The 24,778-nt window shown below is 40.5% G+C and overlaps 1 protein-coding gene across 2 annotated transcripts in view; it reads left to right on the forward strand.

Moving 5' to 3' along the window:
• The first annotated feature begins 1,181 nt into the window (after nucleotides 1–1,181).
• Nucleotides 1,182–24,778, forward strand: part of dagla (diacylglycerol lipase, alpha) — a 35,003-nt gene continuing 11,406 nt past the window's right edge. For both annotated transcript variants that reach the window (XM_019272592.2, XM_010731161.3), the window contains exons 1-14: nucleotides 1,182–2,238; nucleotides 17,066–17,167; nucleotides 17,256–17,467; nucleotides 17,631–17,732; nucleotides 17,828–17,966; nucleotides 18,113–18,200; nucleotides 18,913–19,047; nucleotides 19,165–19,242; nucleotides 19,604–19,728; nucleotides 20,031–20,181; nucleotides 21,912–21,995; nucleotides 22,923–23,000; nucleotides 23,273–23,353; nucleotides 23,602–23,744. In XM_019272592.2, coding sequence (XP_019128137.1) covers nucleotides 17,073–17,167; nucleotides 17,256–17,467; nucleotides 17,631–17,732; nucleotides 17,828–17,966; nucleotides 18,113–18,200; nucleotides 18,913–19,047; nucleotides 19,165–19,242; nucleotides 19,604–19,728; nucleotides 20,031–20,181; nucleotides 21,912–21,995; nucleotides 22,923–23,000; nucleotides 23,273–23,353; nucleotides 23,602–23,744 — 1,511 coding nt within the window. In that variant the 5' untranslated portion in view covers nucleotides 1,182–2,238; nucleotides 17,066–17,072. The remainder of the gene's footprint in view (nucleotides 2,239–17,065; nucleotides 17,168–17,255; nucleotides 17,468–17,630; nucleotides 17,733–17,827; nucleotides 17,967–18,112; nucleotides 18,201–18,912; nucleotides 19,048–19,164; nucleotides 19,243–19,603; nucleotides 19,729–20,030; nucleotides 20,182–21,911; nucleotides 21,996–22,922; nucleotides 23,001–23,272; nucleotides 23,354–23,601; nucleotides 23,745–24,778) is intronic.

The raw sequence follows: 24,778 nt of genomic DNA on the forward strand, positions 1-24,778 counted from the left end.
GAAACACATGCAGAGGTTAAAGTGCTGACAGTCTGCCTCAACTCTATCCAGCATGCACTAAGTGAGAGCTCCCCTTTATTTAACCTGTCAGAGGAGCATTACCACTGATTTACAAGAACAAATCAGAAAGCACTCACATAGGCAGACAGACACATAGACAGTACTAAAAGAGTGCAAGTGCAGAGGCAAATCATTGTGTGAAAGTGTTATGGCAGAATAACAAGACTTTTGTTTCTGCATTTTACCCCACTGGCACATACCGCAGTAACACCTCTCACCGTCATCTTCTGTCAGTTCCAGTTCCCATAAATCTCAGTCACTCATTTTACAAGATGAGTCATGTTGCTTTCTCCTCTCTGACCCTGCAAGACGTTTTTCCCAGTATACAACCCTGCTGTGCTGCAATTATGCAGAGCAACATTTGTTTCTCGCATTATAGCATTTATTCTCCCAAACCATTACTTTCTATTGTTTTGTTTTTTAAATAAATCGTGTTAAGTGATGACAGTTTTGGATCTATTTTCAGACAGCAGATGTCTGCCAAATAACCCCGAGACCTGAGGTCAGCAGTCTTGGCAGCAGTAAGCTGAGTGAAAGTGCCAAATCCCCGTGACAGTCATGATGTTTTGTCTTATTGTTTGGTCTAATGCATTGTTGCTGTAGCTGTGCCTCGTCCGCCTGCATTTCTGACAGGTGACACTATCCTCATTTTCATGTGTGGTAAAGCTTTAATGACGTGACGCCGATCTACGCCCAGCATACGTCTCACCAAAGAGGATGGTGATGTCAAGATGGTAGTCGGTATGTACGCCGATGAGCGTCAAATACGAAGGGTTGACGTAAAAGACACCGCTAAAGTGAGTCAGAAATCTAAACCAAAAAAAGTTCCCGAGCTCGAAACTTTAACTCGAAACAAATAAACGCCCCTCTAATCTTTTTATGTCGGTTAATATCTTCTAATACAACGTGTATTTGCAATACGTTTGATGTAATCCCATGAGAAAATGTGGCGACGTGACGCAGAATAAATCACGTATTACGAATGAATACATGTCCTCCAATTACGAGAGTTACGTTTATTAAACAACATTTTGGTCATAATAAAACATATATAGAGCCGCGTGTAATCAAATGATAGTTTTATATTGCGTTTGGACAAAATGTTCCGTGTTTATTTACCGCACAGGTCGGGCTTTGCGGGTTTCGCATCGCTGTTCGTCGCTGTGGTAACGAACTTTGATGCGAATGAAATGTTATGCTGCGCATGCGCACTGGCACGACAATCAAAGATAATATGTTCGCCGTTAAGGTAACCGACTGGTATTTTCTAACCACTCCCTCAAACTACAGAAGAATAACCTGAGCAAACAAAAGAGAGGCAAATCCCCTCTGGCGGTGGTGGGGGGGGGTCTCTGTGCGGTGTCTTCACAAAGGGGGAGCGGCACCCTCTCGAAAAAACACTGCTCTCTTTGACTCCGACTGCTGATTCCTTGATATTCACGAACCACCAGTGGCGCCCTTTCTCCAGTATTCTCCAAAGTGTCTGCCATTTACAGAGAGTCAGGTGTGCGTGGATAGGACGTTGTACGGGATTTGCGCAGCAAAAAAAAAAAAACGGAAGGGGAATAGCGAATTGGTACGTGTTTTGTGGTGGAAATGTCCGAGGGGTTGGGCCAGAATCTCTCTTGGAAGTGCTCCCTCCGTGTAGCTGCTATCCGCGCTGGGGTTCGGGAGTTGTCCGGCTGATGGCACACACACGCAAGCTACTGACTTAAACAGCGTGAGGAACGAAGGGCTCGTCCTGTTCGTCAACCCCGAGGCACTGCTGTGTTCTGTGGATAGACGGAGGCATGAAAACGACCCTCACTCCATGAACCGCTGACGACGTGTTACAATTTAAAGCAGCGTACCAAGCCGCCAGAGTCCGGCGGGTTTTGAAAACGGACCGTGTAATTGATAGGGGCTCTTTGATGGCATGTACCAGGTTCGCCTGACACCCAGGCTCCGGCTCTTTGGTGTCCATTCATCCTGCTGTTTGTAATGACGTCTGTACGGTTATTATAATTCTCTCGGTGAGACGTTTGTGAATATCCACCAGCACCTCCACCAAACCCTGAGCCGGTGTCGGGGAGAGAGAGAGGGAGAGAGGGAGGCTGAGGCGGGTCGCCAGTCGGAGGGATATGGGAGAGCGAGCGGAACCGATGCTGTGGGTCTTGGCAAGGCATCGTCAAAATTCAGGTGAGCGGCAGCGACCGGATGAGGTGACTGACAATCTGACTGATCACCTGCACATGCAACTGCAGCCAGTGTGTGACCCGGCTTCTTAAGTCCCCATGTTTTTAGTGCTCATTTGAGACACATTTCTTAGGCCACATCCACATTAGCTAGGCCCACAGGATGCCACCTTTTTAAAACAGATGTCCTGATTTCAATGAGATTAGACGCTACTGCCTTCCGCCGCCAATCGACTTGTTGGAATCACACATTTTGTTGCTGTTGCCCATAAACACCCTGCAGGCTGCAGCTGTAGCTCCAGTGGTTGGGTTTTTATTAAAGGATATAGATGTCCAAATGTTGACACATGCCAACCACAAGTTACAGAGTGATGAAATAGGTTCTTTAGTCTAGTTGGTTTAAAGTGACAGTGTCCCAGAGTATTCAGCTGAAGTAATGAGTAAATGATCAGTATTGGTGTTGATTTTGTTCTGCTTATTTAGTAGTCAGATGATCAGTCATCTGGTATTATTTTCATTACAGGAAGGAGATTAAGCAGATTTAAAGGAGAGCCCATACAGAATCCAGACTATTTACTTTGGTTGGGCAGTAGATGACACGCTTCCCCTTTTTTTTAAAAAGGACTTGGCACAGCGACAGTAAGAGGAATGTCACACCTGTTTATCATCACACTGAGAATATTTCACTGATAATTCAGGCTCCGCTTCTCTCCTTCAGTTGTGGATATTGCTTTTTCTCCATTGTCGTTATGCTCACGCAATTCCAAGCGCAAATGTCTCAACGGGGCAATGTTTCGTCATAGGTGAACTTCTCTTTGTAAAATGATGATGTTGCAGATTGAGTTCAAGGAAGAAGAACGAGGACAAAGTGGGGGATGTTAGTCATTACACATCCTATACATAGTTTCAACCTGTTGTAGTCAGTTTTATGCTAAGGCACCAGATAAGTTTGTTTATCTGTGTATCTTTATTATTTTATACACTGCGGAATAAAAAAGGAATCATGCTTTTGTTGACTCAGAATGAGGCTTTTATATGTTCAAAGGGAGTGGGTCATCTTCCACTTTCATGTTCCTGCAGTAGCCCACAACTCACAAACCAAACAGTGGCTCTAGAAAATGCCTTTCGTGCTTTTTTTTTTTTTTTTTGTGGCCACTGTGGTTCACCTTTGGAAGTGGAGGGTGAGCTGAGGGCTACACAGTTGGTTGCAGTCTGCGACTTCAGCACTAGATGCCACCAAATCACACTCTGGACCTTTTTAAATAAGCAAGAGTGAATTTGTAATAGCTGCAACCATGTACTTTAATTCATCCACACATTCATGCACTCCCGGAAGTGCCACATGAGTGGCCGCTTGTTACAGCAGCTCTAAACTTTCCTACCTATTTTTGTGTTTATATGTGTATTTATATGTGTATTTATTGTGTTTTTAGTGTATTTTTGTTGCTGTTTTTTTTTTTATCACATTGACACTTTAAGCAAGTGTGCAGCTATGGATGTTCACATTGTAACATTCGTAGTTTGCTTCTTGATGTTTTCTGTTTTTGAAGGTCGATTGTTTTTTGTGTTTATTGTGTAGGTTATAGATATTTCTGTCTGTTAACTTATGTCTGTTTGTTGTGGGGGGTTTTTTCTAATTCTGTTGTGTATGCTACACTTTCCTCTGCTGCTGTAACAAGTAAATTTCCCCGTGGTGGGATGAATAAAGTATATGTAATCTAATCTAATGCTTTCACACACAACCTCACAAACCTCCATGGCAAATTCATAGCCTGGCAGGGTGAAAACTTTAGCCTCCAGATGGCAAGAATATTTTTATGGACAGAGCGAGATGCAGAGCTGCTGGTCACAGCTAATAATAAAAATCAGTCCAAGCCCAGTCATGTACGGCTGCATCAACAACAGTGTTTGCACTCGATTCTCTGGTATCCCAGTAGGCTTAAACCCTAGTGGAAACGAAGCGCCTCCCGGGAGTCCTGGCTGATACAGTATGTTGTCTCGCTGTTTTCCAAAGCATTGTGTATGACCTCTACTTGTGCCATGAGCCAAACTAGCTCCTCTGCTCTAATTCAGACTAATTATTTTAGATAATTTGATTCAACAGGGCCTAATGCTAGTGTTTGGGTGTTTACAGGTAGTTAAGAAACAACACTGCTTCGGGTAAAAGGAATTTGGCAGTATTTGAATGCTTTTGGTCCTTATTTTCTCATTTCTCATCAGCTGTAAATAGTTGTATGAAGTCCTGTTTTAATGTGTATTGGGGATAACCATGTAAAACACATTATTTTGGGTGGGAATAAAACATAACTACTCCACGGCCAAAGACTTGGGTACAATTACTCTGCAGGTGTGCTGCCCTGATTTAGTTTTTTGCTTTGTAAATGGAGAAATAGTAGCAGTCTTAGAGACTAACTGGTTAGCATGGGTTTGGTAGATAAGTGGTTGGCCTGTATAATCTCTAGAGCTCTTCTGTATTGTCGTGTCGCATCGTGATGTGTAGGTGAGTGCTTGTGAGAAAAGAGTGGATGTTCTTATTTAAAAAGAAGAAAAAAAACACCAGGACACTTTTACTCACTCATTTAGGGAAACACTCTTCCATTAATTGATATATTTGCACATATCAGCTAAACCTCAGTAAGATTAAACTTTACACTTTTATTGAAACTGCAAATATGCAGCTCAGGCATGAATTGAATTCTTTGTTTGAGATAATGAACCCAGACAAAATGTGATAGTCTTGTAGTTTCTACAAGTATGTTGCCATGGACCCCTCAAATATAAGTTAACTTTGTTGTCTGTGTGCAGAGCACATCAACATAAAGGGCACCTCTACTTGTTTATTGGAAAGAAGTGTTTTGATAACATTATGTCTTTGAAATGGAGTGTAAATTGTTAATTTGAATTAATTTTTCAGACATGGGGCATAACTAGTTTTTCATTTTCACCTTGCTAATAACCCTTTGGATCCAATCCATGTACAAGACTTGTGATTTATGTAAGGTCTGTGGAGACGTAGATGTCATAGCATGCATCTTCATTTTACACTTACTCTTTTAAACAGTGCATCATGGGACAGGCGATCCAAATAAGCCATATAAAAAAAGAGCATCACTCTGTGAGGCAGTACTGATGGTCTGGCAGGTGCTTTGCAGAGGAGTGTGTCTGTGTTTGTGTGTGTCTCCTCCCAGCCTCCCGGACAGGATTGTATTGCAAAATCTATAAGCTGCAGAACTGAAATCATGTGATTCTGCAGTGAAGCCATTAATAGACAGCCGTTCAAGTGTGTGAAAAATGCCAATTTAAAGTACCACTATACATTCAACACTCTGCTGAAAATCCGCGGCTGCAGCAGTGTATTACATAGATAAAACTGCTGCAGTTATTTTCAGTACCTGACCAGATCCAGCTCTGTATATGGTTTGTGGCAGCGAGCCACAGACAGGTTGGCAGAGCACATATGTTACCACCCCAACACACAAAAAACATTCATGTACACACAAACACTCGCATGCAAACTGCAGTGCACATGCTATCACATGAACTGAAAGAAGAGAAAATGGAGTGGGAAGAGGTGAAAGGGATTGAGTGGGTGGCAGTGGGAGAAAAAGATGGAGAAAGAGGCAGAGGGAGAGTAGGAGTGAGTGGCACATGGCTTTCAGTCTAAAAAAAGCCGAGCAACACGAAACCAAAACCAGAATCTGGATTAGCTAGATAAGGAAGAGGAGGGGGACAGAGGAAGGCTCGAGGAGAAAATGTAGGTTTCCTCTGCACCGAAAATGGTGCAGATGCACACGCTCGGTTTCATGCTCATAAATGTCCTCTAAAATATGAATACTGAATGAGTGTGTGGGTAGAAGGAGAAGAAGGAGAGAGCATGAGGATGGGAAGACAGAAGACAAGAAAAGCAGAGGATGAGATTCTTCAGGATGGACAGAATACTGCTGTGGCGTGACAGAATAGAGAGAGACAGGCTCATTAGAGACAGCCAGAGCAGAGCCAGGGATGTGACAAATGCAGAAGACAATCTTGATCTGAGCAGAGTGTAACACTGACCCAGGCAGAAAAAGAGAGAGACTGGAACAGATGGGTGTATGACGGAGAGATTTGGGACTGTGCTGCAGTCGCGCCAACCCAGCATAACCTCATCATTTTCTGTAGACGGTCTCCCCCCATCCCTAAGCAAATATTTTTCATTTCTTGTTGATTTCTAGTGAATCTGACACAATAACAACCTACCTGCAGGACTGCAAAGTCACTGCGTACCTGAGTGCCCACAGAGCTTCTCTTTAATAATAGTCCACAGACTACTGGTGCATTAGTTGAATCACTGTTTACCACACACAACCTCATGAATATCATGTGATATTGATATGAATCAATCCTGTCAACTCTGGAAGCAACTCCTGTTGAACCTTGCATATGAGAATTTCATTATATGCCCAACACGCAGCAGACTCCTACAGGGTCTGTCAACCTTGTCACCAAAGCCACATCCTCAGATTTTTGAGTGTTCCTGTTTTAGTCACTTTTCATTCTCCAAATATACATGAGCATTCACAGCACAGGACATCCATACTTGCTACAGAAACTAAATCTATTCTGTACCAGGATGTTCAGATGTTTAAATGAGATCACCTGTGTTTTGTCAGACACACCTTAGTTTAACTAGATTTACTCTCCTCCAGTGTGCCGTGAGTGAAAACCGCTGTATTCCATGCTGACGTTTTAGAGTCGCATTGTGTGAAGAGTGGCACAAGTAAAGAATCACACCCCTACCGATCACTGAAATGTGCCCATGAGGGTTTTTCACTATATCTGTTGGCGAAAGATGGATACAATTTAGTTAAGTAGTAGTAGTATGTATTTTCTGTCTGTCTTGACAGTGATTACAAGGAACTACACTTGAAATGATCTGTCAAAACATTTTAATCCAATGTGATTACTGGTCACATTTGTCATTTCTCAACATATGATGTTGATATTTTTTTTTAGCACGCCATGGAAAATGCATGGTTGTCATCAGAGCATGCTCGGAGCAATCTGTCTGACGGCAATATAGCCTCTGGGCCAAACAGACAACAGGCACCTGAAAAACAGACAGTGAATATACAAGCCAAGATATCCTCTGCAGTATGATTAGATGTGCAAGCGTGATAGGAAATACAAATTTCTGCCAATATATAAACAGATATCTGCAGGTAATGAATGCAGGTAACTTTTAAAAAAAGCTAGTAATTATCCGTCAATAGCCAATCTGTTTCGAGATCACATTTCAGCCAACGCCGCTTGGCCCAATGTAAAAACTTTCAAAGATAGGACCGGACTGGACCGGGAATACATAATTGTACTACTCTTGGATGCAAATAACTCGTCCTGAGTGGAACATAACGAGGGCCATGAATGAGAGTTGGGTTTTTCCTCAGCAAGTTCCTGCACACTTCACAATAAAAGCCTTGTTAAGAAATAAAAGGGTTCTGTTCACTACAATGTTAGAGGGCTTTAATTAGAAATGGATAGACGAAGTGTTTGTGTAAACAGTGTAATGCAGTAACTTCAACAGGGTAAACAGGGTATCAATATGAAGCTTTGTACTTCTGCTATGTTATCTACTTACTTTACTAACATAGCAAAGACCATAAGTGGCATGCTGGTTGTCAGGGACAGGGTTATATTAGAGTGTGATGGGAAAATGATGGGCTCATTGTTTGTTTATTAACTTTCCAGCATTGTATTTCACAAACTAGTTAGTTACCCGCCATGAAGACGCCGCTAACTCTTTGTCACCCTCTGCTCAGCTGTGATTCGTACTCTCCTAATGCTACATGTGCCGCAGACGGCACTGAGAGTATTGTAGTGATTCATATGCAGATATCTGTTTATAGCAGTTATGCTAAGTGCATCAGAGTAGAGCATCCCAATTTTGGACGGACACCCACGAAAACGCGCACCGTTTCAGAATGACACCCGGTAGTATTATCCACTTGACAAAACAAAGAGGGGAACAGTGTTTTCTATTTGTCTGCTTGCTGCGAAATACACAGCACATTACTACACAGCTTCCTTGCAATAAAAAAAAAACATCTGTTTGTTGGAGGCTGTGCCATCACAGACACAAAGTTTTTCTACAAGTGATGTTCTATAAACCGGAAGGGTGCCTGATACTTAAATGGCTTCCACTGGTGAATGCAGTCCAAGTGTTTAGTGGTGTATATTCTCAGCAGTTTCTGGAGTGTTTAAGGAGGTGATAGTGCAACACAGAAGCAAGCTTTGGGAGAAAATCTGTTCCAGAAATTGAGATTCTGGATGCGTGCTTTATCATATTTAATCACCTTTTTAAGACCAGGGAATTCTATTTCTCTGTTATCTTAACGGATCTCTCACCTGTTTGTTTCAAACCAGTTCTTCTTGGGATTGGTTATAGTGGTGATTGAGGTTTCTCAGCCAGAGAATGTGCTACAAAATAAAGAGGCTGTAACCAGCCTGTAGCAGACTCACTACGAGTGAGTGGGATACTAAAACACCTGCTGCCGGTCATACCAGATCAATCCACTGTCTGTAAAACAAGGAATCTACGATTGACTGAATGAAAAGATATGAGAACAGCCAGGTTTTTAAAATGCCTATAGGCCCCATGGTAGTAAAACAAGATTGTGTATTTTACACTGTTTTAACACAGTGTTGGAGATCCATCAGAGAGTTTAAAAGCGATAATTATGAGTAAAACATTTCACATGCTGTGCTGCATGCCCGTGCCCCCTGTTTCAATAGGTCCATGTCAAAGACAATGCCATAATGACGGACAGGGAGCCCTGTCATTGTTGTTGCGTGTGGTCACGTGGTAATGGGCCTGGGCCTGGTACACAGTAGCACGTTGTGACGAGCACAAAAGCATTGCTCACATGCAGGAATATGTCCGTCTTTTCACAAAAACACATGTCATTTTGAATTCAGACAGAGTCAATAGCTCAGGATGAGAGTCAAGAGTGTGCATGACTCATGGCGCATGTAGAAAGCACAAATCATAGCAGCTCAGCCTGGAGATGTTTGCGCACTAAAGCTGCCCTAAAGGTCAGGTTTCAGACACTCTTTTGATCTGAGGTTACAAACACAGCAGGACGCGTGGCGTGTGCCAGCTTCAGGTGCTGGAACTCAATGTATTTATTGCTTTAAAAATACAAAACTTGTTTGAAATTTCCCCCCAATCACGACATTTGGAAGTTTCTCTACTAAATAATAGTATTCCCTCAACATTAATAATGTGGGTTTGACTTGCCATTTGGTTTTATCCTGGGTGTGCATCATCACGAAGAAAATTCTTGAATTATATGAGAAAACATATAATTCACCATTGGATAGAGGAATAACATATTTATTTAACATATTATTTGCTGTCATGTCCCTAATTCGTTTGTTCACATCAAAAATAATCACGAAATTCTAATCTAAACATAAGTTAAATTTGTGTTGGAATGTAAATGTTACATATTTACATGTAGGACAGGAAATGGTTGCATCAAAGAAAAGTTTTCTTTTTTTTAAATCTATAAACCCTCACAATGTCTACAAACCTTTTGTTAGTTGTTTGTTCTAGATGATCTGTCATAACTATAATAAGAACCATGGTATGTATGTAGACTATAGCTTGGAAAGTGTGACATCCAGTAAGCTATAAACTAAACTTTGCTTTATTCATCTCCAGGCTGAGCTGCTATGATTTGTGCTTTCTACATGTGCCATGAGTCATGCACACTCTCGACTGTCATCCTGAGCTAATGACTCCGTCTGAATTCAAAATGACGTGTGTTTTGTGACATGTCAAAAATACTGAGAAACAATCCAAATAAACTGAAATGTTCAGGTGTGTCTTGAAGTATTGATAATTATGGCTTTTTGAGTTAGATGCATGCATGCTATGGAAGTAACTTCAGCTATGCCTGGCAAAATGTATGCCAGTTTTGAAATATTTAGTATGTTTTGATCATTTTCAACAGTCCAAGCGTGTCCAGTGAGATTTGACATTCTAGCAAGTGTATGTTTTGTAAACATAATTAATTATTGCACACAAAGTATATGCGGTTATCCTTTTCCGGTATATGGTTTGGTAGCATTTGTTTGTTCTGTTTTATGGAGCATTGGTAGACACTTGCGTATCATTGCATCATTTCACACTCTTAAAAAACAATTTTCTCACATTATGCTGTATGTCACATTGTAACCATCTACAAAACATCATAATAATATCGCTTCCAATCTGGGCTGGTCTTGAATTCTCAGCGGGACTAAAGAAAGTTTACTACAAAGGCACACTTTGTCAGTGCACTACTGTTAATGTGGGTATGACCTGTTAGCGTTTCACTGTGGTCTAAGTGCTTCTGCTAATGTCTACAGTAGAATCTAAACAGCTCCACTAATAGAGTAACATCCCCTGTGTGATGGATGGGAAAGCCCTTGAGGAGGCAACTGCTATTAGTGAGAATGTCGGGTTTAGACGTGTACTGATGGCCAGAGTCATCTTCCATGAAATGAAGCAAGCAGAGCTGATGTCGTCCGAGGGCTGTGCTGATTAGTTGATTAGTTGTACACAGCACTGATTACAAGAGTAATAGGCTGGAATTTGTGTATGTTACTGTGCAGCTTGATAGATTACCTATACTAAGATTGATGGACTCATGTACTCTTTACTGTAAGGTCTTGAATGTGCAAAAAGTTGACGTTCATCAACGGAAAGTTAGATTAATATTTGAGGATTCAAATCTGATCCTGAGAACTAGTCACAGCTGTACTTATCCGAGTCTTTTGTAGCTGGACTGGGATCGTACACTGACATTTAAAAGGACATTTTTTTCCTGATGTGTTCTTAACACATTGATCTCTCTAGAACCTCGGGAGTGATCAATCGGAAATATTGACTGACCCCAGCAGCTGTGGTTACCATTGTTGCCTGACATGGGCCTGAAAAGTGAAAATACAACCTGAATGCAGATTGAATAAATCTAACATTGTCCGGCCTGCCTGATAATAATAATAATAATAATGCGTGTCTAAAAGCAATTGACAAAGTGCTTTCGAATTGGTTTATCAAAACACTGTAGCTTTAGCTTCTCTCTTCTTTTTCTCTCTTTCACAAGAAGAGAGCATATCTTTGGACTGTTGGTGGAACTAACTAAAGGCATCACAAGGATTTTTTTTTTCCTGAATTTTTAACATTTTAATTAGATTTGATCCAAAAATCTGAAAGATTCAAGATCAATAAAAGACCACCAATCAAAGGAATAAGTAAGGAACAAACTCTGAAGTAATAGTAATGTGGCTAATCACTTTTAAAATAATACACCCTCTGACAGCCAAAGCATTGGTCCTGATTTCATGAAAGCAGTGTTGATGAATGACTTCACATATTTTAGAAGGCAGTGCTTTTCTTCAAATGGAAAACTCTGAATCAGTGTTTGCATAGTGTGATCTTGTTAGTGGGTTGTTATTTTTGGACACATCATTCCACAATAAGGATATCTTAAGACAATATAAGTTAATATAAGCTAACATAACATAATAAAAACAACAGTGTTTTGCATTGAGGTTCAGGGAATCACAAGGCAGTTTGCAACACTACAAAAAATGAAACTTAATTTGGAAACCATAAATCACCCAGTGCATGCTGAGAGCCTCCATCCCTCGTGACCCTAAATGATATAAGCAGATAAACAGAACAGAAGACATTTTATTTTTATGTAAAGTCTTTACTGCTCCTTACACTACAACAAGGTTGTACTGTTACACTCTGATCCCATTTCATTTAGAATTATGTCATAGTGTTTTTTTCCACTGTTGAGGTCTCTGCTGGGAGTTTTAGCCATATCGTAACAACAGGCCTGAAGGAGAGTGCTGATAATGGTGTCCCTGGCGGTCCTGCGTGCGTCTTATGCATTTAAGAGATCTGCTTGAATTCACTGGCCTGATTGGTTTGGCCTAAATGAAATTTTGGGGGAGTTCAGATGTTTCCTTTTTCTCCTTTTTCCCTCTTTCTTTTCCTCCCTCCCTCCTTCAACTGTCCTCTTTAACGTTACTCCAACCCAGATAGAGTTTTACAAGCAGCTGTGAAGTGGTTTCAGTCACATGAACCCATTCACACGCCCTTGTTTCTTTCACTCTCTTCCATTATGCCAACACTGAGGAGCAACATAATAGGATGAATATTAAGAACTGGTATGAAGAGTTGTGCCTTGCCTCATGTGTATCTAGTTCCCAGTTTTCTCTGTAGCTTTGCCTCTTTATGAATAATCACAGCAACTATTTAGCTTTTATATTGGGATGTCCAAACATTTGCTGTGGGGGGCTGGGAGTGAACACAGATTTGTCTTCCACCCTAACGCTACTGCTGATGATTTCACTGTGTTGTCCATCCTCTTTGGTTGAAGGTCTGCCAATCAGTGAGACCACCTGCTGCAGGGCTTTGATTGGAAGGAAGGCCTTCATACTGTCACGCCGATGCTCATGGTTTAACCTCTAAGCCATTGACGCAGTTAGCAAGTTGTAATCACCTGCCAGCGGAGCTCAGGCGAAGTTGCTGTGAAAATCATTTTTGTGTTGTTAAAACACTTTTTACTGGGCATAAATTCTCCTTTTAATATTTGTGCCCGCTCCATGAAATGACAATTTCTTGCTGTGTTAGTGCATCCGTATGGTGTATTATTCAAAGAAATCAGGCAGTTTTCATATTTCAGATTAGTCTCGAGCTTCTATCTGAGCTTCAGGGTGGAAAATGCTGTGCTGTCTGCGGGGCCTCGAGGAGTATGAGCGTCTTTCCATAATCTGAACACAGGGATGCATGAGATAACAGCAACCCCTTATAATGAAATCTAGTGGCATTACAGTGAAAACCATTTCCATGAAGCCCACAAGGATTTCATGTGTAGATTCGACTTTACAGCAATGTTTTGAGCCCGTAGTTTATTATGTTATAAACTAAACATAACATTAAGAATCTTTGAGTTAGTGTTGCGGAAGATTTAATTGCGACCACCATTGGGAGGTGAGAGGTTAATATTTTTCCATTGTACAAATGGAGATGAGTAGACTCCTTGATGCTTGTATGTATTTGGAGCAGGCAGAGCAGACATTTTACAGTCAGGTGAAAAGCGAATGTCTGCTTATTAAGGTGATTAAGCAAAACTAGTTCTTCCCGTCATTTCTTCCTCTCAGTAGAAGAAGTTAGACGTTAATTATTGTCATATCCAAGACTTGACTTGATGACTTGTTATGTTGTCACAGTAACCATCCAGGCCCATGGTGTGTGTGTGTGTGTGTGTGTGTGTGTGTGTGTGTGTGTGAAGTCTAGCTCATTTCAAGCTCAATACTGTAGAGCTGGGTAATATGGCTAAAACATATTACCTTGTATTAATACGTTATTAGTTAAAAAATGTAAAAACATTGCTTTAAACCACTACTACTTATCAAAAACTACAGACTGCGTTTATCTTTTTAAAATAGCAGACTAGTCCAAAAATGATTTTATTCAACATTATTAAGCATTTTTTGATAATGCTTTGTAGAAAATTTAATCAGTACACAAGCGTAGACAGAGTTATCAGGCTGTTGATCGATTGCTGCACTACAAAGTACAGCAAGACCAACATTAAAGTCACCAAAGCAATCCATCGTTAACCAGAACACAGAAAGCTTTTTTAAGGGCTGTGGTCAACCACAGAAAATCTTTGGTTTGTTAAGCAAACACAAAGTGACCATGTAGCTGATTTTCTGTTTTGTTACAATCAGTATTCATCCGTCGCAGTTTTATCATAGAAGATATGTTTTGTCCAATAAAATAAAATAGAATATCTGATGTTTACTTGCCACTGAAACATTTAACTTTTACAGTTCAGTAGGCCTCCCTGTAACTGTAATGTTGCCAGGCATATTTAAATGTCTGTGTGGTCTGCAGTACTGTTTGTGTAAAAGTAAATGACTACATTTTTACGCACATAAAAGACACACAGATGTGCTGCTAGTATATAAATATATGTTTATAAAACTACTTGTGATACTATAAAACTAGGAATAGCTTAACATTTGTCTCATGAAATAATTGTGGTCGATTGTAGTCAATCCAAATAGATCTGATGCATATTTCATGTTGGTCTCCAACAATAAGGAAAACCCCTTAATATCTATTTAGACAAAAATGCAAATCAGCACACGTGTTAAGGCGGTATGAAACAGACAGGAAACAAAGTAGTAAAGGAGTGAAATGGCACATGGCTAAACATAAGAGATCAAAAAGTACAGAGATGATACGTTACGGTCTTAATTGTTTCTAGGCTTGGCATGAATGTAGGATAATACTTATATTTTGCTAATGTAAAGCTATTATAACTTAAAAGTCCAGTAAACTTGGGGATCCTTTCTGACAGCAGTGATTGTGTGTGTGTGTGTGTGTGTGTGTAGTGATAGAAAATAGAAGGTGTTGTAAAACATACTTCTCCAACAGATCTGCACAGAGGAAATGCCAGTGTTTTAATTAGGTGCATTCTTCTTGAAGTACAAACCGGGCAGTGTGTGTTCTCTTCACACAGATTGTTTGTTTACATTTTTAGGTTATTTAAGATTAGTGCGGCTAGATAGTGTCTTTTCACGTCCTCCTTAATCTAAGAAACCTTAGACGCATCTTCAATTCATAATGTTGTGCCGAGCTAGTATATTGAATATAACAAGGTTTGGTATTGACCATCAGAATGATTTGAAGTCTGCAGATGTCTGAAGGTGAAACTTAAACTCCTTGTGGTCTGTCCAAGATCGGATCTTTTACATTTAACTTGGCAGATATCATTTTTCTTTTCATGTTAGCGCAGGCCAATGAGGACACTTGTTATCGTGGCATAGAATTTAAGGTCGTCACAATACCAGACTTTTAAACTTTGGTACAATGCTAATATTTAAAATCCTTTATACCACAGCAAAAAGAAAAGCAAGTCCTAGACACACAAAATCTGATCAAGCTGCTCACAGTGTTGAGGACCAGTGTCAGTGTTGATTGTAACAGGTGGATTTTATAGATTCTTTGAATACATTGACCTACTTATATTAGGTTGCTTCTCATGCCACCATCTTAATTCTACTGAATTCCCCTCCTTACTTTAGTGTTTACTCAGAAACTACTTTAACATGCTCGCCTTACTTTGTTTTCTCTTTTCCACGCACACAGACGTACGCGCTACTGCGCACACACCAAGAAACTCTTGGTACACATACTGCTTTATTGTTTGAGTAAATAGGATGCACTTCAGAGGACGGTGGTAAACACAAAGCACAACACAGACCACAGGTTCTGCTAACAGACACCTTTTTTTCTACAGTTGTTCAGCTGGATTTTCACATTGCATCACCGTCTGTACCGGGCATATACTAAGAAAGGAATAACGTACATGTTGTTTTGGCACTATCTGGCATGCACGAGAGGAAAAAAACATTACTGCACGTTCCAGTCCAGTTGATTTCAACAGACAAGTGGAAGACAACAACAACACGTACAAGAAGCACAATGTCAGGGAACAGAGGCATGAATAAACAAACGTCAGACAAAGGGATGCCAAATGAAGAGTTTTGCTGCACCACCAAGCTACTTGGTCCAATCTAACCACTAGAGTTCACTTTAATGCACAATTACACATCACAGACTCTTTTTGGTCCATTTAAATTAGCAGTGTAATTCTTGCCACTTCTGCTTTTTGCTCATTTATGACCCAAATCACCTCTGCATTTACACCCATTATAGAAATGCGTCTTTGCTGCAGCCTTTAGCAGTTTTAAACAGGAAATTCTCGTATAATGTTACATTCTGTTTTGACTAAGGAAATATGCAATGCTATTTACAGAGTGAGACTTTAACAACTGTGATGACTGTGGTATTTAAGGTCGATGCCAGTTTCTCAATAACTTAAAAAAAAAAAAAAGTGGAAAAAAATGTTCTGAAACAATACTAAAAAGCAGAGGAGTGCTGGATAATGACCAACAAGAAATCATGGAATGAAGTTGCTGCTTTTATCTGTTGCTAAGCTCATCTCTATCCTATGGCTGGGTTTTGGCATGACGGATGGCATACTTTTTTGACAAAATGAAATCGCTGTCCTCCCAGCAAATATGCAGGAACAGCTCACAATAAAGGCTGTATCAGCCTGTATCAGCACCATAAAGCCTGCATCAGCCTCTCTGTGGCTCCTTCTCTGCCTTCTATTTCCTTCCTACCATGCCTTTTACAGTTCATTTCGGGTTTTGCCCAGAGGCAAGCAACTTGTGTAAACTCACAATGGTTTTTCAACAAAGAGAATGGGATAGAGTGACATAAAAAAAAAAAAGCTTTTTCACATGGCCATAAACCAGTGTGGTACTGTCATATATAAAAGCAGGTCCTCCTTTTGTTCATTAACTGGTGCATTTTCTCTGCATCCCTTCACCCGCTTAGTCTCATCTTGTCCACCTCCCATTATATCTCACTTCTCTCCTCTGTGCAAGTCTATTTCCGTTATAATCCACGCAGTTCTCTCTCCGGTTTGATATCGATGGTTTAATTAACAGAAAATAAATCACAGACTTATTCATGCAGATGATGCCGAGCTTTCAGCAAGATCTGACCTTTTGACACATCCATAAATGTGCTGTGTGTTTGCTCATCATTGTCTGTCCTTCTTTAGCTATTTGAAGCTTGCGGCAAGATTGTGCTGTGCAGTATGTAGGACATACACCTGTGGAGAATCAAGACATAATGACTTTTCAGACAAAGAAGCAAGGTTGCAAATTACGTCCCTGAAGCTGTCGCTCTCTCTTCGGTTTCCTTACAGGGCAGTGATGCCTGGCATGGTGATGTTTCGGCGGCGCTGGTCAGTTGGCAGTGATGACCTGGTGCTGCCCGCCCTCTTCCTTTTTCTGTTGCACTGCATCTGGTGAGTCGGCATTTCTTTCGTTGTATTTAATTTTCCTGTATGTATTTCATTTTGAATTTATCGGCACATCTCTTGCTTTCATCCTTAGGTTGGTCGTCCTGTCCGTGGTTCTTTTCGGCCTCCCGTACGGTTCAGACCAGTCCTGCTCTGAAACGCTGGTGGACCATGGCCGAGGGTACCTGGGCATCTTGGTCAGCTGCCTTATCTGTGAGAGTGCCATCATGTGGTTGAGCATGAGAGGCAGCATTCTGTACACACAGCCCAGAGAAGCTGTGCAGTACGTCCTCTATATAAGGCTAGGTAAGACACGCAGACACCTTAAACAGGGTTACCTCTTGATGCTCATGAGAATTGGGGGGAGGTGGTTGTCAGGATTACTTGTGGTGTCCAAATTGAGATTATATTGATTGGGCAGATATTGATCATTATTGTCTCCACTACCTCTCCCCCCCTCTCTCTCCAGCTATCCTGTTGGTCGAGCTCGTATATGCTGTGGTGGGAATTGCCTGGCTTGTCCAGTATTATCAGCCATGCTCTGATGTCACTGCCAAAAATCTGGCTTTGGGTGCGTGAAAGAGGATATAAAGGAGAATGGGAAATTTTAATTTACAATGCGTTTGATATGCTTGAATCTGAATAATGTTTGAATATTCCTTGCAGGGATTGTTGCATGCAACTGGCTAGTGATATTCAGCGTCTGCATTACCCTCATGTGCACCTTTGATCCTACGGGTCGGACTTTTGTCAAACTGAAAGCCACCCGTCGGCGTCAACGCAACCTCACTACGTACACACTCAGGTATTAACAGGGCCTTGTCATCTCTGATGCTCTCACCGTCCACTTTGTCACAAAACTCGTTCCAAAAGACAAAATCCAGACATGCACAAAAATTCAGTCCTGACAGTCTTTGCCTTTTTTTTATTTTTTTTATTTATCTCCATTAGACACAGACTAGAAGAAGGCCAAGCCAGCAGCTGGAGCAGGAGACTAAAATTCTTCATGTGCTGCACAAGAGCCCAGGATACACAATCAGTGAGTCACTACACACTTACCCATTTCCTCTCTGTGCTGAAAGTCAAACAAGAAAGGAATGAAACCAGACATATATCAGGCATAATGTCCAGTGAGCCAGTCATTAAAATAAGCCCTGACAGAATTAATCAAGACTGTGACACAAAGAAGCTCATTGCTTTGTTACTTACTGGATTTTTATATAAAGTATGAATATAAACTGATTTCATTGCAGGTCAAAGCACAACTGCAGTCATAAATATTTCAGTAACTATTGCTCTTTAGAAGAGACTGCAGAACTGACGTCATGAAAGTAAAAAAAAAAAGTCCAGAAATTTTGCCATCAGCTTCTGGCCAACAATCCAGTGAATTTTCCGCTCTGGCTAAATTAAAACTTCTACTTGAGCAAGACATGCTGTTCTCAGGGAATAGCTGCAAATCCACTTTCAAAGTATCCAGGAAGACATACTGCCTTACATAACATACATACTTGGTATGTATACTTGGAACATTTTTAGTGAATTTAAGAAGGCAAAGTTTCCTCGCCTTGGGATAAAGTTATACTACTTAATTTATAAGCCTAGAAAACTGCAACCGAGGTTGGGAGAAATATACGTTAACATAACATTTTTAAATTTGCTATGGACTATTACTCACTTGGGGGTCAGACAGTTTAAAAGCTGCATGATGTCCTTTGCCAAAATTTCCTGCTATCGGCTGCTCTCTTCTGCAGGATGCATATTCAGAAGTGGCAAGCCTTTTTGCAGAGTTCTTCAGAGACCTGGACATTGTGCCTAGTGATATTATTGCTGGCCTGGTACTTCTCCGGCAGAGACAGAGGTCTAAGAGGTCGTCTATCCTCGACCAGGTAAAAAATAAATAAATAACTGAAGTAAATAACTAAAATTTTAATGTCTGTATTTTCATTTTGTGTATTCATGCATTGTGTAATGAAAACGCTCCTGTTCTGTTTCCGCTTCCTAAGGCCAACAATGACATTTTAGCCTTCTTATCCGGAATGCCTGTCACTCGTAATACTAGATACCTGGACCTTAAGAACTCGGTGAGTTTCTGTCTGTGTTATAATATCTGCTGACTTGTATTTATATCACTTACAAACAGTAGACTCTTGTCCACACTAGAACTCGTTCTTAAAGCCTTGTGTGAGTTATGTTTGTCCTCGAAAGGATTGTATTTGCTTAAAGTCTGGTAAATAATAACAAAGAGAGAGAGCAAGGATATTATTATTTTTCAAACAAAACAATGGTACTGAACCAGAGCCACCAGTTGGATTTGATAAGAATCTTCAATTCTTATCAAAGATTTATTTGAGAGAGATTTAACTAAATAGATGCCTGCAGATTTTTCTGCAGATTCTGTTGTTTTGACACTTGTGTCTATCTGTCTGTCTTTTCCTCTGCCAGGCCGAGATGAATATGTACAAAGATGTGTGTTATTACATGCTCTTTGCCCTGGCTGCATATGGATGGCCCATGTACCTAATGAGGAAGCCTGCCTGTGGGCTGTGCCGCCTCGCCAGCTCCTGCCCGTAAGCACTCAAACACACACCCGCACAGTTTTGATCTATTTGGCTTCTATGTCTCTCGAGCCTCTTTAGTGCTGATCAAATTTCAAATGCATCAACACTTGCCAAGTGGGAATCCACTGAGACAATACCACTCTAGTTAGACTCACTCTCTGACACTAGCAATGTCGAACTGATCACATGCTCTTCAATCAAGGGTTACTCAATCAAGTGTATGACTATATTTCACTTGCGCTTTGTTAGTTTTTTTGTGTGTTCTTTATGTGTTTTCCCCTTTTATTCATCTCTTCCTCTCTCATCTCCAGCTGTACATCAGTGTCTGGCTCTCGCTTGTCCCAGTCTGTGACGGTGGAGGAGGACAATTGTTGTGGCTGTAACGTCCTGGCCATACGCAGACACTTCCTGGACAGGGACCTCAAGCAGGTTCACATTGTCTACACTTCCTGCCACGATGCTGTGAGTAATCTGACAACTGGCTAACAAGCAGCCGGAGGTGTTTGAGCTTTATTTCCTGAATAACACAAAGGGCGGGTTGTGTGGAGGAGGCTGAGGAAACAGCATCAGAGAATTTTTTTTATTTGTCTATCCTTTTTGTTTTTTAATATTAATGTATATTACGGTTTGCCCTTTTTTAGGCACATGTGCACATAAGGCCAATGCAGCGCTGAAATCAACAAAGTCAGCCTGATGATTTAGTTTATTCTGTAGTTTTGGACATCATTTGTATCTGTTTTGATCACACTTTATTTACCAGTTTAGTTGCTGAGATAGGGATAGATAGTCAGGCTGTTGTTGATCATCATAAGCATGATCTGAAGGTGCAGCTGAAGAGGGCTCACCTCTGCAGTCCTGTTGGCTTTTGCTGCATTGTCCTCAGTCATGAGAATGTGAGACTGAAACCTTTCCTCAGTTCATTTGTCAAACAACATTCCAGTTGAGATGATTTGGTGAGAGATCCCTCTCCTCTGGATAGGAGGGCTTTTTTGATTTTACTTCCTGAGTTGGTCACTTCTTGTCCACTTTGTAATGTTGTTAAGTTGCCAGCTGCATGTTAAGGAAGTTAAGTTGATGGCCACAAATACAAAAAGAACTTGTCAAATTAAGGTGATAATACATTAAAAAAAAAGTTCCCATAACTTTTTTAAAGTGTAGTGGCTGGAGCCAAATAAAGTTTTGTTTTCATACTGTGCTTTTACACTTCAGCTGTTCTGTTTAAATGAACTCAGGTCTGCATGACTGTTACGTTTTTGTTTTCGCTGGTGTGAAAGCTGTCAGTCAAACCCTGGTCCAGACCCAACGACTGGACAGAGACCACATGAGTGTTCTCATCAACTTTCCAGCAGATTTGTTTATGATATGAAAGCAAACGGACCACCCACGGGATTTTATGATAGCAGATCTTATATCAATCTGTATAAACCATATATTTATGCAAATTATTTGATAACCATGGTAACACGTATAAACGCCAGCGTGGGTATTTTCCCTGATTAATGGGTCAAAAGCTGTTAAAACTGCTTCTGTCAGTTCATCACATCCATTAAGAAGCGTGACGATGACCCCACAGTAATAATGCCCAAATCATCAGTCTCTTCTTGTTTACTCCTCTGGGTTCAGGTGAACTTGACTAGAATTAAAATGCAACAATGAATCATTTTCTTCTCTTTGTCTGGGCCAAATGAGCGGAACTGCAGGTGTGAAAGCAGAGAGACAGTTTAATCCCACTGTTTTCTGCTAAGTTCAGTCAAATAAGTCAAAATAATTTCACTCTAATCATGCATAACCCACATCACTTCCATATCCAAATGGGCACTCATATTCTCAATTAGTCCTTTTTAAAAATGAAATGAGCTCAGACAATAAAAAAAAAATAGTTTCCTGATTACATCAGATACACTTAACTATTTCTATTTTTATGTAGAATTTCCATAGTATTCACAGCAGCACTCGAGCCATAATGATGATTTATGAAGCAGAGTTTCCAGCTATAAATATTTGTCATGGAGTGACTTATATGACTCTGTATTGTGCCAATTGGAAAAGGTTTGATGACAAAGACTTAAGGAGTGCTCAGTTTGTTGGAAGTGAAACTATGATGCACGATTGCATGATATATGATTTGTCTCCTCACCTGTTCCTCTCACTTTCTCACCACCGTTTACTGTCCGCTCTGCACTTCCATACAGGTTTATGAAACTCCATTTTTTGTGGCAGTGGATCATGAGAAAAAGAAGGTTGTCATCAGCATCAGAGGAACACTATCGCCAAAGGTGAATTTTAGCTTTCTTCTGTTCTTGTGTTTACAGTAATATTTCCTCGACATCCCTCTAAACATAAGCGGACTCTGTGTCTCACAACACCAACACCTCATGAAGTTCTCATACTGTAGTTGAATGCAGCGTTCTCAAACTCCTACACTCTTCACGCACCAGCAGAAACATGACTGCCCACTTTGAGAAATAAAGTCCTCCATGTCCTGTCCATCTATTTACATAAGCATTTGAGACCTGAACTGAACCAGCAGCTGAGAGATTAATCGTAGCTTTATGTGAGGGATTCAAGACCCCCTCCGCTTCACCCTGTCGTTTCCCACCCTGCCAGAGGTTTATTTTTGTAACAATGACCCGCTCACTGTACATTACCCTGCTTATTACTGCTACTTACTAAAGAAATCAGTAATTTGACACAAAATATTGATTTTTGTGTCCATAGCAACGGTCTGTTATTCATAGAAGCGATCTCTTATACAGAAATAACAGGCCGTTGAATGTCGTATTGAACCAATCAGAATCGAGTATTCAGCAACGCTGTGTAACAACAGAAAGACGAAGCATCATCTGAGAGGAACAACAACTTCTCATCCCGTTGATATCTGATTCTTTGCCCCCATTCAGAATGCAGGTGCTGTACATGTGGTGTGGATTTCCAAAATGTTTGTGAATATTGAAATTGACGTCACTTCCTTTTATATTTTCATGAAGTCTAAATGTAAAGCTCTTCAGGTATAGTAAATATAAAATAACAAATTGCAAAGGATATTATGAATAGTGTTCTTAATTCCTGTGTCTAATCTGTGCACATTTATTAGTAAGATGTTTACTACTTTTATTTTCTCTGACTAAACTTTTTTCACTTGTCTTCTCTGCCTTTATGCCATCTTTTGTAGAATTTCTTTTAATTTGTCTTGTGTGTGTCAGGATGCCTTGACTGATCTGACCGGGGATTCTGAACGTTTGCCTGTAGAGGAGCAGCACGGGACCTGGCTTGGGCACAAGGTCAGCGATTACGTTTTTAAACCGCTCACCTACAATACACACAGTCTGCTCCATTGTACAGTTTCCTCAGAGTTTTTCCTCCCTGCTTTCAATAGTGCTGCTTCAACAAGTTACATTATCCAAGACTGCAAAGGTCATTTCAGTTGTTAATAGAAGAATAATTGCTATGGATATTTTAATAAGAGATTAATGGCGCAGACTTCCTGTCCATATTTCTGTCTTTCCCATCATCCCCCTCCCCTTCACTGACTTCTCTTTCTTTCCACTCTCAGGGGATGGTTTACTCAGCAGAATACATAAAGAAGAAACTGGAGCAGGAAATGATCTTGTCACAAGCTTTTGGAAGAGACTTGGTACACGACCCCACATACTATATACAGAATGGCAGGCTCAGTAATGAGCATTTTTATTGTGAAGTTGTATCGACACCCCTGTAGCACTCAATTCACGGCCGCACTTGGCCGTGCATCATCACACTAACCCTACTGTGTACAGAGATTTCTACAATTAGCAATAGAGGCAATTAGCTGAAGTGATTATCTTCACTCCAGTGACAAAAGTGTCCTCTTGTGAGCGTAATGACTCTGACTGTCTCTCACAGAACAAGGGCACCATGCACTATGGGCTGGTCATAGTTGGGCACTCTCTTGGTGCAGGCACTGCTGCTATCCTCTCCTTCCTGCTGAGACCTCAGTATCCCACACTTCACTGCTACTCTTACTCTCCACCTGGTGGCCTTCTTAGGTGAGTCAGTCATTGTGTGTGGGTGTGGTGTGGTGTGTGTGTACAAAATACAAAAGACTACACGAGAGGACATCATTCATTCTGTTTGAGTTCATTGCAGGAAGTTATTAAACATCTGTTTGCCACTTTCACACATAATTTCCATGTTCATGTTTATAAATGTTAAACACATGTCTAACATGAATTTGGCAGTTTCAGACCAGCTGGTTAAATCCTGGTCACCGCTGTTTACTTAAGAACCTGGCTCTGTAGCTGTTGTTCAGTACACATCACTGCAATGGTCCCTGAAGTGTTTACACTGGAGAATAAACATGACAGTGTGAGCAATGTGGTGTAGTTTTCTTTTGTTTGTTTGGTTTAGGGGGGTTTGCCATTTTGCTTCTTTTTTCAGCATAGAGGCAGACTATTAATATGTCACAGGATAACAGTAATCCTAAAACCATTTCGTAGTAAGTGAATTGTAAGGCTGTTAAGTATTATAGAAATGTGTGTACATTCTTAATGAACATAGCCAATCCAGTGACAAACCTGCCATATGCCCAGGATGGACAAAACATATTGATTTTGGCCCAGTAAAGCAGTCAGAAAGGAGACGACACAGAAATTGTTTTTTTTAAATGTATCAAATGTTTTTATGAAAAGCCACAGTGTTGTACAAGAGATCCAAAGTGTTTGACACATGTATCCACAAGCTGTGCTTTGCACTTTCATTTGACTTTTTTTTTACACTTTCACACTTACTTTTTTTACACTAATTTAGTTTATTTTTAGTCCGGATCATTTACATTTTGTCTGTCTACATTCTAACACTAGCCAACGCCCGGCTGTACAACTGGCTGCAATGGTTAACTGTGTTTGCTATGCAAATCATACTGGTAGAGAAGTTTTTACATCTCAACATAGTTTAACACCTAAACAGTGTTCTCCACCACCAACAAATGAAATAAAATGAGAGAATATCTATTAATAGAATGGTGTTCTATGCAGTAGACTTTCAGATTGTAGAATCTATATCAAGCAGCACTGAAGCTAAT

This window comes from Larimichthys crocea, chromosome VIII, assembly GCF_000972845.2.
Source record: "Larimichthys crocea isolate SSNF chromosome VIII, L_crocea_2.0, whole genome shotgun sequence".
Classification (NCBI taxonomy): Eukaryota; Metazoa; Chordata; class Actinopteri; family Sciaenidae; genus Larimichthys; species Larimichthys crocea.